The sequence below is a fragment of the Molossus molossus genome, unplaced genomic scaffold, assembly GCF_014108415.1.
Source record: "Molossus molossus isolate mMolMol1 unplaced genomic scaffold, mMolMol1.p scaffold_m16_p_13, whole genome shotgun sequence".
Classification (NCBI taxonomy): Eukaryota; Metazoa; Chordata; class Mammalia; order Chiroptera; family Molossidae; genus Molossus; species Molossus molossus.
In genome coordinates this window covers 13,532,943-13,549,620 of record NW_023425348.1, presented here as the reverse complement: position 1 = coordinate 13,549,620, position 16,678 = coordinate 13,532,943, and the positions used below count along the sequence as shown (strand labels likewise).

Here is a 16,678-nt window from a genome sequence, read left to right as displayed (position 1 = left end):
GGTATATGTTTTCTGGAAACTAGGAGTCAACACACGGTTCGATCACAGTTTGAATTTCCGAGGCTCTTGCCCCTGAAGGAGGCAAGAGTCTGGGTTAGCGACAGTGGGGTTCTCTTCTGAAAGCAATCTGTCCACAGAGAAGGCACGACTCCCTTCCTTCCGGGGTACGGGGCCAGGTGGCACAGGAGAAATTGTTTGGTCTCAGTGGAGGTAGGTGGGATGATTCCATCGGTACCAAGATCTGAAAGGGAGAAAGAAACAAGTCACGTTCAGAACTGCTAATGGGATAAAGGTACTGATAGGTGGGTTTAGGGTGTCTTTTTCGGGGATGAGAATATTCCGGAGTGAGATAATAGTGATAGTTGCGTGGCCTTGTGAATATACTAAAACCCACTGCATCATATACTTTACAATTATAAATGTTATGGTGTATGAATATCTCAAAACAGTTTTTTAAATGTACAGAATGTGGTTTTCTCTCTTTTTTTGGTGGGGTAGTTGAGGAACTCCAACTTTTGGGGCTGTGAACCCAGGGGCCAAAGAGAGCCGCTGCCTTGGGGAACCACCTGAGTCTGGACAGATGCATCCATCCCTCCGTGGCTTCAGGCCGCACACGGTACCTTCATGTCAGGAAGGTGAATCAGGAAGGCGCTCTCGAGTCGTCCGCCGGGAAACGCTTTTCAGAGTAGATTGTTTGACTCTCCCAGGGTGCCCTCCCTTCCTCTCTCACTGTGCCAGCCGCGCCCCAGCACAGTTCACGTCGGAACACCCCCCGTGGGCTGCTGGCGGGCACTGGAGAACCCCTACGCCCAGCGAAGGGCTTGGCCCTCTCTGACTGCTTGGAAATTTCCACCTTCCCAGTGAGGAAGAAACGCTGGCTCTGTTGACAGGAGCTCCTTGCCAGGAACGCTCACTGGCCAAACTCCCCCTTCAAACCCCCCCAGGGATCACGTCCCCTTGCTCTCCGCTGCCTCCTCCCTGCCTCCTGTCCCCTTCCCAGCCCCAGACAGAGTCCTTTCTCAGAGCTCTGACCCAGATTTTCCATGGCCCCTGCACCCTGCTGGGACGCCGCTGCTCCCCCCACCTTACCCTGAAGAGTTAAAACTGGAGGAGGCGTTCACGGCTGCTTTGGAGTTATTCTGAGAGGCTGTGGGGCTGCTGGCGCGGAGTCCTGAGCTGGGAGAGGAAGGCCTGCTGCTGTTCCCAGGGGAACAGGACGATGTCACTGAGGACAGGGGGAGGCAGAGGTAAGGGGCATGGACCTTCCAAACATGTGTCCCTCAAGGGACGCACCCTCGCCCTCCCCCTGCTCCCTGGCACTAGCACCCAGACCCAGACGGTTCTCATCATCCACGCTCTCCTCCAAGCAGGCCCAGAAGAGTTGCACGGCTGGTTCGGCAAGTCCTAGACTTGTCAGACGCGAGAAGGGCGGCTGCCAAAATCGTCCCACTGTGGGACACACCCTGCTGGGCATGCACAGCCCCAGACCAGGAGGCAGGCCGGGAACAAGAGCAGGAGGCCTCGGAGGGAAGAGACGCACACAGGGCAGGAAGAGGGCCCGAGAGCACCGGGAAGTCTGCCGGCCTCTCGTGCTCGTCTCCAGACAGCGGTGCGAGCTCTCCCAGGAGGGGCACCAGGATGAGGACACCCCGTCTGGGTCCCAGGCTCAGCAGCTCTGCGGCCTGTGATGACCAGCCTCGCGTCCCTGAAACCCGCGTTTGTCCTCTGTGAAGCAGCCTGAGCTCTTGTATTTGAGTTTCCCAAACAGCCCTTGGATGAGGCGACATGTTTCACCACTGAAACCAAGATCTTCTGACCAGAGGAAGGAGCACAGAGGACACGAGGGCCGTCCGGGCGCGTCCAGGCATGCGGTCGTCCTGTTTAGCTTCTTAGCTTTCTATTTACTTAGTTAGTTAATTACTTAATCCTCACCCAAGGATTTTTTTCCCACTGATTTTCAGAGAAAGAGGGAGGAAGGGAGAGAGAGAGAGAGAGAAACATCGATCCGAGAGACACGTTGACTGGTTGCCTCCCACAGGACCCCGACCAGGGCTGGGGATCGAGCCTGCAACCCAGGCACATGCCCTTGACCGGAGTCGAACCCAAGACCCTCCGGTCTGTGGGCTGACGCTCTAACCACTGAACCACGCTGGCCAGTGCCCATTTAGCTTTTTGAAATGCTGTCAGTACTTTTCGAAAAGTAGGGCTCTGCAGGGAATTGGTTTGGAAACCCTGCCTCCCATCAGCTCCTTTAAGAGTCTGCCCTGGCCGGTTTGGCTCAGCGGTTAGAGCGTCGGCCTGCGGTCCAGAGAGACCCGGGTTCGGTTCCCGCTAAGGGCACGTATCTCGGTTGCAGTTTGTCCCCGGCCCTGGTCGGTCGTGTGGGAGGCAGCCACTCGATGTGTCCCTTTCACGTCGATGTTTCTCTCTCTCTCTCTATTCCTCTCTCTCCCTCCCACTCTACCTGAACAAAAAAATGGAAAAATGTCCTCGGGTGAGGATAAAAAAAAAAGAGTCTGTAACAGGGTGGCATTTGAAACAAAACAAAAACAAACGCTTGTTCAAAGTGCTTGCTCAGCATTTCCCACACTTACCGTAGACCCCTTTTCCTCTAGCACAGACTTTACATCCCTTGAAACACATTTGGGGAATGCTGGCCGGTACCTTGTGTTACATAAGCAACAGCCCGTCAGTTAAAGGAACTCTGGCTTCATTCAGAAACCTTGCTTCTGGGCTCACCTGTTCCAGACATCGTGCTGTGGACAGGAGGGATGGCGAGGGGGCCCAGAGACCCGGGGGGAGACACCTGCAAGGCAACAGACGCTTGTAAGTGCCCATGTCCGCCCCTTTCCTACCATGGATGCTCCTCCCAGGGTGCTGGGTCCCAACCCTGCAGAGACCTGGTCTTTGCTTCCTTGGTGATTTCCTGGTCCAAACCTACATTCTGTCCCCTTTCATCGGAAGGCCTCTGGACCACACATCACATCGCACTGCAGCTCCACCCTGCTCCCTGCGGCTGACGCCAGGCCCTGCGCACCCTGCTGTGTCCCTGGCAGGGAGGCTCCTTCAGCAGGGCCGAGTCAGAGCTGCCTCCAGGGCTCTGACCGTGAAGGGAGCCTGCCTGAGACCCTGCTATGGCAAACACGATTCTTCAGTCCCCACTTCTTCTTGGTGAAAGACTCCTGCTCCCGCTCAGGGCTGCAGAGCACCAGCCCTCACAGCACCGTCCTAGGCTCCAGACGCACGACGCTCCGGAGACAACTGGAGGAGCTGAACTTCAGTCTCTGGAGCTGTTAATGTTGCCCTGGAGATCGCACAGCACCTCAGCTTTGGGGCTGGAAGGGACCTCGGATGACCTGGTTTCATTTCCCACACGGTTTGGGAATCTCCCTCTCAGGGTTACTATGCTACGGCCGGAAACAGGATGAACTGGAGAGAATACACCTTGGAACCCACAGATCTGAGATGAGACCACGAACAACCCATGTGACTAGCCCCATGGAGCGTTTGTTTCCTCGTCTGTGAAATTGTAGTAATATTTTCCTTATTGTTCCTTCTAACATTTGATGAGACGATGTTCGTCAAGGTGCCAACTGAACACCTGCAAAGACTACTTCGCTGTTCGTTCCCTTCCTGTGCACCATGGTGTCTAGAAGCTGTTCACCTTTTCACTGAACTGAAGTCTTCAGGGTTTCTCTCCCTTCGTTCTTCTCGTGCCGACAGGGGAGCACTGATGAATGTGAAGAGACATTGAAAGAGAGTTCCGCTTGGAGCTGTGACTTGATATTATTTTGCTCCCTTGTTTGTGACACCCCCTCCCAGCTGGAGGAAGCACCAGCTCACCTCCTGCTGAACCCGCAAGGGCTCTGCTGCTCACGTCCTATTTATTTAATGTCTCCCCTCCCAGCTGGGCTGTGGACTTCCCGAGGGCAGGACGATGCTGGTCACTGTGACACCCTCGGCGCCTCCTGCACTGCCTGGACCTTGGCAGGTCTCAGCGGCATGTGCTGCCTGAGTGACGAGGACAGTGAGGCCTCGCACCGACTTCATTGCAATTTCTTGCCTTTTCTGCTTCTCCTTTACTTTCTTCCCTTCATTCCCTTCCTTTGCTGGTCCCTCAAGTACTGGCGTTCTACAGGGTTGAGACTGGGATGTTCCCTTTTGTTTTCTGGGTACAGACTCCACTGGTGACCTCCCCTTCACCCGGGATTCAACCACCACGTGTATGCTTATGACTCCCTGATCCGTATCTCTATCCTCACCTTCTCTCCTGACCTCCAGAACCACAATTCCGAGGGCCCACGGACACTACCTCCTGGTGTCCCGCAGGCCCCGCTGAGCGTCATCGTAATGGAAAGAACTGAAATGATCGCTTTCTCTTAACTAGCTCTTCCTGTGTCTGTGTGCTCCAGCGACGGCATCGCCGGCTACCGGTCAGCCAGGCTGAGTGCTGGGAACCATCCCCGAGTGTCTCTTCCCGTCACTGCCCTTCAGGTCCTCACCCAGTTCCCAGTGTATTAGCAACACTCAATAGCTCTACCTCCTAATAATCTCCTGAATCTCCCTGTCTTCCTCACTCTTACCACTTGGGGTTGCTTCCGCCCTCGTTTCTCTACTAGAGACAACCCAGCCTCTCAGACCACCTTCATGCCGAAGTTACAACGGTCATTCTAAAAGGAAAATAGGATCATGCCAGTCTTCAGTGACTTCTCCAAGCCCCCGGGTTTCCGGCACCGCCTCCTCGTGCCCTTCTGCCTTTGAGACGTCGCCCCAATATGAACGATCTTGTCGGGGAAGTCTTCCCTAATCTCCTTCCAAGGCTGTGTCAGCTCTGACTACCAAGCTCTAGAGAAAACACCATGTTGTTTATCATTTGTTCACTTGTCTGTTTCCCCGGAGGGGCAAAGGGGTCCTCTGGGGGAGGGGACAGATATTATTTATTTGTGTACATATTGGTGTTTCCGCACACACACCAATATCTAGTAGATCGTCAATAAATGTTTGGTGTTGAAACAGCTATGTCCCGCCCTGGACAAGGCTGAATTTGATGCATCCTGGAGGGCTAAGGACTCGAGGGCATCATCGTTGTCCCCAGCTCCCTTAACCTTCAGCCATCACCATCCCAAGGACAGAGAAGAACCTGCCCCCCTACCCTGTAGGCACCATCTCTCTCCCGGATAAAGATGTCAACTCTCCACACGTCCAGGTCTGCCTGAACTTCAAGTCATCCCTGACCTCTCCTCTGACCACCAGAGTTACAGACACAACTGCCGGCTGACGCTCCTCTTGGCCGTCCAGGAGTCATGTCCAGCTTACCAGGGCCAACTCAAACCCTTCGTTCCCCCAACCTGCTCCTTCCGAGTCTTCGTCATCTCAGAAAAGTGGCAGCATCTCCCAACCAGCTGCCCAGGCCAAACCCTCGAAGTCATCGACACCCTGCTTCTCCTCGCGTGGCTACCGCTGCAGCCCCGGCCTCCGCCCTCTTCGCAAGATCGCGGGGACCCTCCTCGCGGTCTCCTGCCTCCCCGGTCATTCTCTGCACGGCGCCCAGGCCACTCGCTCAGGCTTCTGTGCCTGGAGCTCCCAGGGGCGTATTTGGTTCCAACTAGAAGGCAGGGTCCTTTCAGTGGCCTCCTCTGGGACCTGGGTGTTCTGCTGCCTGTGACTTCTCCCACTCCGCCCCCTGCTCTGGCCCCCTCCTCGCTCTGCTCGGGCTACACCGCACTCTTGCTGTTCCTGGAGCGTGCCGGGGTCCCTCTGCCTGGAGCACTCCATCCCTGAGAAAGTTCCCCGTCCGCATGTTGATTCTGCTCAAATGTCACATTACCAGAGACGTTCTTTCTGACCTCTCTATCCCAAAACCTCCCTCACTTTCCATCTCCTTACCTTTGTCATTCTTCTTTATATTAGATATTGAATATACAGCATCTATTTGCTGTTCTATTTACTTCATGCACGCATGAACCCTCACCCCCCCAAAATAAGGCTTTTTGCCCACCGGGCATCGTCTCCCCCAATGCTCGTGTCCTGGCCGCTCACCAGACGGGACGAATAGATGGGCGATTTGATGGGCGTGGCCACAGGACAGTTGATTCGCTTTTCCTTCTGGCGTCGGTTGCAGAACCAAACCCTCACCACCTCCTTCTCCATGGACAGCTGCTCTGCGATCATGGAGATCTCCTCGGAGCTGGGTTTGGGGTTCTGCAGAGACCAAAGGCATAGAGGATGGTCAGAAGAAAGGAACAGAATCAAGAAAGGGGTGGGGAGGGGCAGAGCCAAGGAAGAAGGATGGAAAATAGATGGACCAAACGCGTCAGAATCAGCCCTAGGGTGGAATACTGGCTTATCACTTACTGTGTGTCCTTAAAATTTTCTCTTAACCTCTCTGAGCCTCAGGCGTATCCATGACATGAGAACAACAATGCCCACCATAAAGGACAGTTGTAAGGCTTAACTGAGAAAATGGGTGTACAACGCTGAACACAGGGTCTGACACCGGCTTTCTTGTCTGACTCCTTCCTTCAGGAGAAGTTCTGAAAGGAAGAGTCCGGTGGTGCGTCTCGAGGGGACAAGAACCCCCAGAACCCACATTCTCCTGTGTTCTGTCCTCGTCATCTTCCTGTCCTGCCTCAGAGTAGGAAGTGATGAAGCTCAGAATGTGGAGCCATCAGGACGGTAGAGACACAGATCACCCTCTGGTTCTGACCCTCCACACCCACCAGCCTGAGATCCCAGCCTCCTATCCTCCCTCCTGCAGCTCCTGTGGTCTTGTTGTTCTGAGAAACCCGGGCAGAAGGGACAGTCAGCTCCTCTCATCCTGCCAGCAGCGTCCAGCCATCAGACCCTTGAGCCAGAAGCCCTGCAGAATCTGCTGGGGCCTGGGGCTGCCCGGCTGGCGCAGGCCACAGGCCCTGCCTTCAGGGACCGGTGCGGCGGAGACGCGGGCTCTGGAGGTGGGTACCTGAGGGACCCTGATCAGGAGCTCCTCTCTCCTCTCCCCACCTCCCAGAGGGGCTCAGACTTGATATGATTAGCTCCACGCACACGTTCAAGAATATGCTTTGGCTACAAGTTAACAAATGTAAGTATATAATATGGCACAGATATTTAAATGTATGTGGAAAAAAGTAGAAGGAAGTACATTTAGATGGCATTTGAGGACGATTTTTTCCCTTTCTACATCCCTGTCTTTTCCTGGTGGGTTACAATAAGCATTTATTACATTTATGATTTGAAACATGCAGAACAATGCGTAGGAAGTGAAGAATGTATAGATAACGCTTGGTCATGCTCCCTTTACTTCAACGGGTGTGGAGCTGCAGCCTCTCCAGGGACCTGGACCCAGGCCTCTGGATCTCCCGTGAGGGGGTGGTGCCAGGGGCCATGCGCGCTGCTCAGCCCCCGTGCGGCGGCCATGCCCCTCCCGGACCACTCACATCCTGGAATCTCTTCTCCAGGGTCAGGCGAATGTTGGTCTCAATGCTGGTGCGCTTCTTCCTCTTCCGGCCGAACACCTCACTGAGGGTGGGGTAGGAGCTGGGGGTGCTCACCGAGGGGTCGGAGGGGGAGGATTCTGTAGGGAGGCAAAGGGTGGAGGAAGCTCACGGAGGGCAGTGGACAGCCAGGCCTGTCCCAATGGACTTGAGGTCCAGCTACTCTTCTGAGTGGGCTCTGCAGAGGCGGCCCAGGACTCGGCCCTGCCCCGCCAGGGAAACTGGGTGGACCGCACATGCTGCTTCCCCCCCTGGCTCCGGACACGGCCAGCTCCTGGACCCACAGCAGCGCCTCCTGCGGCCCGGGCATCGTCAGGGGCACCCAGATGGCCTCGTGGGTGTAGGCGAGAGTGGGCAGCAGGACGCTACCAGGGCACTCCCGAGTCCGACTCCTGCACAGTGAACTGGGGCTCCTACCGCCTGGCACTGGGGGTAGCATGCAGGTGTGGGAGCCCTTTCTGTCCAGTACGAGTGTGGGAGGGGAGGCTCTTAGGTTACTAGGCAGCAGCACCCTCAGGAAGGGTTCAGGTGTCAGATGGAGTCACACTAGAATGACCTATAAGGTCCTTTCCCAAAGATCCTAAGACCCTTGGATCATCTTTCACGTCAATGGTTCGGTAGACGTGGCAGGGTAGTCTGGGGGGGGGGCTTCCTTGCCCCTCATTTCCATGTGGAGGGCAACATCCCCGGCTGCCCACCCACCATGCCCACAGAAACCACAAATCCACACGTATCTGCTGAGCAGACCCAGCCCCGGTACTGGCTCTGGTTCCTTCTCAGCGGGACCCGTGGTTCCCAGTGAGGGTGACTTTGTATCACCATGAGTCCCCCAGGGGACATTTGGCAATATCTGGGGACATTTTGGGGTGGTTGCTCCTGGAATCTAGAGGGTGGAGACCAAGGATGTTGCTGCGTGGGAGCCCCCTCGATACGGTCTGGTCCAAGTATCGATAGTGCTGCGGCTGAGAAACTGTCCCTGATAACACACTCCTGTCCGTGTCCCAAACCTGTGTCCTTTGCTTTGCACCCTGACCCTCTGGCTGCCTCCCTGGCCCACACCTGGCTGAACTGCCCTGAAACTCCACTCCCGCTGTGACGCTCTCAACCAGCCTCGCTGACCGTCACCTCTGCCTCTGAAAACCTGTGTGAGATTAGACCTTCCATTGCGTTACTGCTTCGTCCTCCCAGCGAGACCCCAGAGCACCCCTTCCTGTCCCCCTGGCCTAAACCTAGTCCAGACGGCATCTGGGTGAGTGTGTCTGCGCCACAGACCCAGACTTTGACTCTGGCCAGCTGCCCCAAGGTCCCGGTTACGGAGGGGAACAGGCACATGTCTCCATGGCCACAGAACTCAAGCCATGTCCTCCAAAGAGCTTCCTGAGTAGTAAGCTGACATTTTCATCTCCACGTGCCTGTTTTATTTCTCAGCAGGGTCCAGACTGGGGAGGAGAAGAGGGGGCATCCTATAGGGACTGTCTAAGGCCCCGGCAGAGTTGGGAGCCCCTGCCCTGCGGGGTTTCCAGGCCTGGCCCCCTGCGCCCCAGGCCCACCTGCGTCGCTCAGCCACTTCTCCAGCAGAGGTTTGAGCTTGCACATGTTCTTGAAGCTCAGGTTGAGGGCCTCGAACCGCGAGATGGTGGTCTGGCTGAAGTCGTTGCCGTACAGCTTCCCCATCGCCAGCCCCACGTCCCCCTGCGGGTGGGGGTGCAAAGGGGGTGGCTTGAGAGACAGTCTGCTCCTCTTGGTCTCCATCCCTCGCCATCTCAGCCAGTCATGCACCCAGTGGGCCTGTCAGCGCCCACCAATCGCCTCGGCTCCTTTCTAGGGTGTCCCTCCAAGGCGGAGGGTTGTCTTATTTCTCTGCGTGGACGCGGAGTGGGCCACGCCCCCGTGCGGACCCCCCGTCTGGCTCTCGAGTCTCCCTTCCTCCAGCTGCGCCCTCACTTTCCCACCAACGGAAGCTGCGTGTTCTCAGGGAACCAGGGGCGTGAGGGGTTCGCTCCAAACACGCGGAGCCTCCGCCGGCTCTTCAAACCTGCGCTCGGGAAGCCCCGTGCCCACGCACCCCCCTTCCTCCACCTCCCCCGCGAAACAAACCTGAGTGAAGCCCAGCTTGATGCGCCTCTGCTTGAAGGTCTTGGCGAACTTCTCCAGCTCCTCCAGGTCGCTGGGCTCGTCGGCCCCTCCCGTGCCGGGCTGGTACTTGGGCACCGGGAGGTGCTGGGACACCTCCAGGTGGGGCTCCACGGAGGACCCGGGCAGCCCCGCACGCCCCACTGCCTAGGAGGGAGCACAAGCCAAGCCGAGGCGGTCAACATCCAAAGGGCCTTTTCTGCGGTTGTTACTAAAAGGCTTAGAGGATGCCATAGCCCTGGCTACACCGGGTTCCTGTTTTTTCAGCAGCGCGGTGGAAACGGGGGTTTCTATAAGGGGTAGCACCCCGCGTAGCCCGGAGGAGCCTGCGGGGTTTCGGCCCCGGCGCACTGACCGAGCAGCTACCTTCTCCCTTTCGCGCTCAGCCACAAGCAGCGGGCTGTTCACAGAGCCTCCGGGAGGAGATCTCAGGACAAGCAAAAGGGTGCCTGCTTTGTCTGTTTTCCCCCCACAAAGTTACAGAGGTGACCGCCAGACATTGGCTGAAGACAGCAGAGAGCACCTGAGACTCATCCCTTGGGTATAATGCTTGAAATTCCCAACTCTTGCGATGGCCGTTTCACATTCTAAACCATCATGTTCTTTCATGAAAGTGTTGCTTCTTGCTTTCTCTTTTTTCTTTTCTAAATCAAAGGCATTCCAGTGTTCTCTAAATGCACCGTGACCTCGTGTGTGGTCGTCAGGAGAAATAATGTTTTCAGTTTATTTTCACGGGAAAATAGGCCCTTCACCCTAGAATCCATGTGGTAGCCATTTGGGGTCCGGAGTGAACTGAACTCTGAAGACATCCCTCCTCCCACAAGGAAGGGATGAAACCCCGGCCTAGGGAGCTGGGCAGGTGCCTGGGGCAGGGGCCGTGGCCCGTGTCCACCCTCTGCCCCCAGTTTGCTCTTCTCTGGGACTGGGGTCACCTTTAGGCCTTTGCTCGTCCAAGATATTCAGGTTTACCAGCAAGAGCGGCATGTTATGGAGAGAAAGGTGGAAGGACCTGAGCGAAGTCAAGGGCTCTGCTCCCTAGTGAAGCGTCTTTCCCCACAGAAAGACGGAAACTCTTGCAGGTGTGATCCTGTTTTGCAGGGAGAGGGTGCGGAGACCGGACCCTCAGGACAAAGCCTCCATCTTCTTCAAACTTCCTTTTAACACATTCGTTTGTCTCTCGACAAGCACAAAGTTTTTTCTAGACCTTTGCTCTCCTCCCTTCACATCCAATCAGATGCCAAATTGCTCCCCCCCCCCCCATTCTTATGGCCATAACCCTAACCCCGGCCACTGTCCAGGATGAGCTTAGCGGCGCCCTCTCCTGGCTCTCGTAAGAAGTGGGAGTCTGCTGAGGGGAGCCATCAAGAGGAAGTCCAAGCCCTGGCCAGTTTGGCTCAGCGGTTGGAGCATCGGCCTGCGGTCCAGAGAGACCCGGGTTCGGTTCCCGCTGTGGGCATGTACTTTGGTTGCAGCCACTCGATGTGTCCCTTTCACGTCGATGTTTCTCTCTCTCTGTGTCTTCCTCTCTCTCCCTCCCACTCTACCTGAACAAAAAATGGAAAAATGTCCTCGGGTGAGGATAAAAAAAAAAAAAAGAGGAAGTCCAAGAGCTCGTGACTCCAGTGCCATGTCTGCAGCCACTAGATGGCGCTGTCCTTCCAGAGGCCCTGGGTGGACGAGCCTGGAGGCCAGTGCCTGGTGCCCCCTGGAGCACCTCAGCGCAGAGGGGACCCGAGGCTCTCTGCACCCTCTGCACATCCGTTTCCGCAGAACCGTCTCTCACACCCCACCAGCTCTGCGGCTCATTCACTGCACAGGTGGTGGTGGTGGGGGGGCAACAAAAACACAGCCCTGCAGCTCTGGCCAAACCATACGCGCTGCGGCCAGCCCGAGGAAGAGGCGCTTTCCCCCTAACTGGCCGAGGGGAGCTGTGTAGAGTCGGCGCCCCCAACGCTTCTCTGCAGACCTCCTTCTCCTGCCCTGCACACGCCCCCTGCAGGATGCCACCTGGAATAGGTCTTAAGTGGGGCTCAGGGGTGAGACAGTGGCTTGGTGGTGTTGGGACGCCAGGCCTGTGGGACTCTGGTCTCTCGCTTGTGGCCTGTGAGCACCCAGGCTGGGCTGGCATCACCTCGACATCCCTGGGGAGTTAGCTGACCTCCGGTTTGGAGAGGGCAGAGCGGAACGCCTGCCTGTGGAGCAGACCTCTCGCTCTCATCCTGACACCTGGTGACAGTGAGTCAGTCATCTCCACTGACTGGCTTGAATCGGCCGTGTAGCAACAGGGCTCATCCCCGCCATCCCCTCTGCTCAGAGGGTGGCAGCGCCGTTGAGGGGTTGGGGGAAACCAGGGAGCCCAACCCCACCGAGAGGTGAGGCATTCCCAGAGACGACAGGGAAAGGCGGTGTTTACCTGGGACGCCAGGCCAGGCCCCGTCTGTGGGAGGAGGAGAGAACTCTGTTGCTGTGGAAAAGGGAGAAGATTTGGCTGCAGACCTGGGTGAGAGGGGAGGACAAAGGAACAAAGGAATATGATCCAGGCCATTTGAGAAACATGCATCTTGGGGGCCATGACTGCTCTCCTTGCCCCTGCTGACTAGTCATGTCCCTCAGCCCACCTCAGCCCTGCGGAGAGGCACCCACGGGTGCTGCCAGGCATTGCCGCACGCAGGTAGAGGCAAATTAGACACAGGGATAAACAGGTGTAAACAGCAGTCCCCAAACCAGTCCTCCTGCTTGCGGCGCACCTGGGTGGTGCAGGGTTAGGAGAGCTGAGACAGTCTGCGCTGAGATCTGATAACCAGGCTGGAGAAATCCAAGGGGAAGGGGCTTTGTGACTAGTGAGAATTCAGGCTGAAGCTGAGACTTCCCTTCTGCCTGCAGAAGTTGCTGGGAGGCCCAGGGCAAGTGGGCGGGGCCCCCCAGCTCCAGAGGGCAGTGGGCCCTTGGTCAGAGGCTCTGGGCGGAACACGTTACACCCAGGAGGACAGCCAGAGAGAAGGGAGACCAGAGCCCCTGGGACCTGCCTGGTTGTATGGACGATGCTTGTTCATTGCACTGCCCTTCCTGGGCCCGGGAAGGAACCTGCCTGGTTGGTGGTCATGACAATGGGACGGGTCACCCCAATCCCTCAGCACACAGGGCAACCCTGGGCTCTGTCGTCCCTAAGCTGTTTTAGGTTGCTGAGGTAAGCATCATCTGATGTCGACCTTTATGCTCCTCAGTCCACAGAAAGTCAGGACTTCATTTTTTATTATTAAAACAAGTGGCCAAAGCCCTCGACTGGAAGTCCAGAGGCCTGGTACTAAGTGTAATCTCACACTCAGGTGGTACCCCGAAGGGCACAAACCCTTCACACGAGCGTCACGTCAAATACCTCTCAGCAACCTCGTGGAGGAGGAAATAATTTCTCAGCGAGGATAAGGTAAGTTCCCCAAGGACACACAGTAATTTTGACTGATGAGTTTTTGACTCCAGAGCCTGTTTGCTTGTTGCCCTGGCCGTGTGTGGCCTTGCTGGGTAGGCCCGGGCGGTTTCACACCACCCTCTCCAAAGAGAAGCTGAATGAACAGCCCTCTCCCCTCCCTGTTCCAGGAGCGCAGTATAGATGATTTGGCCAAAACAAATGCTTAAATGGTCACATATGTTCCCGTTCACTGTTACGGTGTTGCTCACGGATGCCGTGGACACTAAGCAGAGGGGCCGGAATCTGGGAAGGCGCTAAGGACGCAAAGTGTGGTTCCCTTTCGTTTGGATTCCAGAGCTTCTGGTCCCTCCATCCCTGCGGACGTTGTTGGTGAGACAGGAGAGGGAGCTAGCGCAGTGGACGGCCAGGGGCATTTTATTTTTAGAGAGAGAGGAAGGGAGAGGGAGAGAGAGATGGATACATAGATGAGAGAACATCGATTGGCCGCCTCCTGCTCGCCCCCCACAGGGGGTTTGGCCCACAACCTGGGTATGTGCCCTGACCGGGAATCAAACCGGCGGCCTCTTGCTGCAGGGTCGACGCTCAACCACTGAGCCACACCGGCTGGGCCAAGAGCATGGGTTTTAGACAGACAGTCCTGGAGCTCTCTAGCAGGTCACCAGAGCTGTGCCACCTTCACCTGCTGCACAGGTGACTTATAGACCAGGGAAGCCGCTCACAGAGCTCCTGGCACCGTAGGCTCGAGGAATGGTGCCTACCGTACAAGTGTCGGGTCCCTTCGCCCTTGGCCGGGTTCTCTGGAAGCGGACTTCCGAGCCAAAGAAAACCCGAAAGCCAGTGGGAGGCACTGCCGCTCTGCCCAGTCCAGTCCCGGCCAGGCTTGCGAAGGGACCCCGGGGACCTGGACCCGTCTGCTCTGCATTCCCAGGGAGCCGCTCCTTCCTCTGCCCGCCCCGGGCCGCCCCGGCCTGCACCCTCCACCTCAACGTCCATGGCATTGACCAAGGTGGGGAAGGGAAGCAGAGAAGGAGGCTCAGCCTGGAGGGGCCACGACAGGGTCCCTTCCCCAGGCCTGATGTGGACAAGCCGGTCTCACTATCAGAGGGCGAAGCCACACCCCGGGCCCCGAATGCGGGCTCCCCCCCCAGGAAGCAGCGCAGCAGCACCTTGCTGTACTTGGTCTCGTGGAAAACCCCTTACCTTGCTGCCCAGGCTGGGTCTGCGACAGCAGGAACTGGGACACAGACTGCAGGTGGCCAGGAACCAGCACGAGCTGCTGCAGGGGGTGCAGGGAAGTCATATCCTGTGGGAGACACGCAGCACAGACTTGTACGCTGGGGGCGCCAGCTCCCTGTGCCGCTGCCCGTCTGCCCCAGGGTCTGCAGCCTCTGAGCGTGCGAGGGTGTGCCCTTGCCCTGCCCCGGTGCAGCCCAGCGTCTGGTCCACAGTAGCTGCCCGTCAACACTGTCCCATCGCCCGGCCAGGTTGCACATGCCCCCCGGGCACAGACTGAGGGCGCCCATCTCTCCGAAGTCTACCCTAGAAATGACAGGCAATCCCAATGATCCGATTTTTTAAAAAAATTCATGGGACCCTGTGGTGGCCCCTTCAGGCTGAGTCTCCTTCTCTGCTCCCCCTTTCCGCATTTTATTGTGCTAAAAGCCACGTTTTGGCCATTTTCTGGGCCCGAATCTTTCCTGGAGGAATGCGGCAAGTTATTCATTCTTAATAGGACCAATTTGATTAGATAGAAAGTCCATGTTCCCTGGGTTCCTCCCACCAGCTCAGAAAATGGAAATACCAGTCCTCATACTTGGGGGTCTGGGATCCTCTGAGCCTCCGACAGCCAGGGGGCGGCGCCCTCACGGACTGAGAGGCCTGGGTGAGCTCTTGCTGAATAAGAGGGGAAGAGGGGCTCACATACTAGCTCAGATGTGATCAGAAAAGGGGCGCCTGCCTCCTCCCGGGCGCTGCAGACCCAGAAGGAGCTCAGCTGTGAGTGCCCTCAGACACTGCCGGCCACTCTTGGGGAGCCCTGTCTTCCCGGCGCCAGCAATCCGTGCTGGTTCCCCTCCGTGTAAGACCTGTGGGCTGCTCTGGTGAGAGCCCGGCCCGCAGGCCAGAGTCCCGGGTTCGATTCCGGTCGCTGGCACGGACCTCGGTTGTGGTTTGGTCCCGGCCCTGGTCAGGGTCCTGGGGGAGGCAGCCAGTCAATGTGTCTCTCACATCGACGTTTCTCTCCCTCCCTCCCTCCCTCCCTCCCTCCCTCCCTCCCTCCCTCCCTCCCTCCCACTGTATCTGAAGATAAATGGAAAAATATCCTCGGATGAGGATTGAAAGGAACCGTGTGGGGAGAGCGGGCGTCAGGGACATGGACACTCGCTGCGCAGGAGCTGCTGTCCCCGGGGTCTCCCGAGTGGGGCTGGCAGACGGCCCCGCAGCCGCGAGGTCTGCTGTTCGGACCAAAGTGTCTCCTTTTTCTCCCAGAGAGGCAGAGACCTCACTTCTCACAGACTCGCGGGGCTCGCTTGAACAGGACGGTGCGGCGACCTCACTCCCGCCCCAGCCAGGGGCTCGACACAGATTCCCGCCCCTGAGGATGTGGGGGCTCCTCCAGGAGCGGGCGCGTACCCCAGACATTTGGCTTCCAGACATCACGGCGGGTCCCTGGCTCAGGTGGCAGGGCCTGTGGGAGAGGGTCTGCTGCAGGGAGTCGCTGAGGTCCTCCGTTTTGATCTGCAAGTGGAGGCGGGAGGGGAGGGTCAGTCTGAGCCTCCTCCGGCCCACGCAGGGGACACAGAGAAGCCCGAGAGGAACGCGTGACAAACCCGGCCGTGGAGAGCCTCCTGGCCACATGCTGACTGACCTACGGCGTGTGCCCTCAGGTCAGGGCTGCTGGTGGGGGCAGAGGGGGCCCTCGGGGTGCCAGGCTAGGCGGGCACACAGCCCACACTTCTCCGCATCGAAATGTAGGGATGTGAACGTTTTGTTTGGAATCTGAGATGACGTTCTTTTTTTTTTATGTTAGAATTTGTTTTGTGAAGTGATGGTGATCCTAAATGATATTTAAAACCTTCCCACCTCACAGTGCAACATTGGCAACCCTTTCTCCATCTCCCTCACGATTCTGGTTTTCATTTTCTGGGTCCACAGAATCCCAGTCTGGGGACCACTGATCTGAAAGACCGGCTCCCCCATCCTCCCTGTCCTCTGCGGCTGGCTCTCCTGGTGACCGTCCGGCCTGTCTCCCTGGAGGCGGGGACTCGTCTCCCTCAGGCACTGTGGCAGGGGCAGCCTGAGGGGGTCTGTGGCGTTTCCGAACTTTCGCAGCCTCTACCACTCTTCAGTGACAGCACCCCCCCCTGAGGACCGGGTCCGAGAACAGGGCACCTGAGCCCACCTCTCTCCACCCGAGACTCACCACCTCCTGCAGTGTTCAGGAGGCCCGTGGGGGGCAGGCCGCTGAGTGACCTTGAAGGTGACCCCACTATATGGCACAGAGAATGGGGTCCGAACCCTAAGAAGGGCGCTGGGGGACCCTCTGATGGACACTCCTGGCCACGGAGACCCTGGCTTCCACCATTCTCTGGGTTACACGGGGACCCTCACTGCTGCCCTGGACTCT

The 16,678-nt window shown here is 57.4% G+C and overlaps 1 protein-coding gene across 1 annotated transcript in view; it reads right to left on the bottom strand.

The window, feature by feature from the left end:
* POU2F3 (POU class 2 homeobox 3) overlaps positions 1–16,678 on the bottom strand; it is a 71,864-nt gene continuing 55,186 nt past the window's right edge. Inside the window, exons 5-14 of the mRNA XM_036258258.1 lie at positions 15,685–15,789; positions 14,254–14,356; positions 12,040–12,122; positions 9,591–9,773; positions 9,044–9,185; positions 7,437–7,573; positions 6,040–6,201; positions 2,740–2,806; positions 1,090–1,225; positions 1–241 (exon numbers count right to left, since the gene is read on the bottom strand). Of these exons, the coding sequence (XP_036114151.1) occupies positions 202–241; positions 1,090–1,225; positions 2,740–2,806; positions 6,040–6,201; positions 7,437–7,573; positions 9,044–9,185; positions 9,591–9,773; positions 12,040–12,122; positions 14,254–14,356; positions 15,685–15,789 (1,158 nt within the window). The 3' untranslated portion in view covers positions 1–201. The remainder of the gene's footprint in view (positions 242–1,089; positions 1,226–2,739; positions 2,807–6,039; positions 6,202–7,436; positions 7,574–9,043; positions 9,186–9,590; positions 9,774–12,039; positions 12,123–14,253; positions 14,357–15,684; positions 15,790–16,678) is intronic.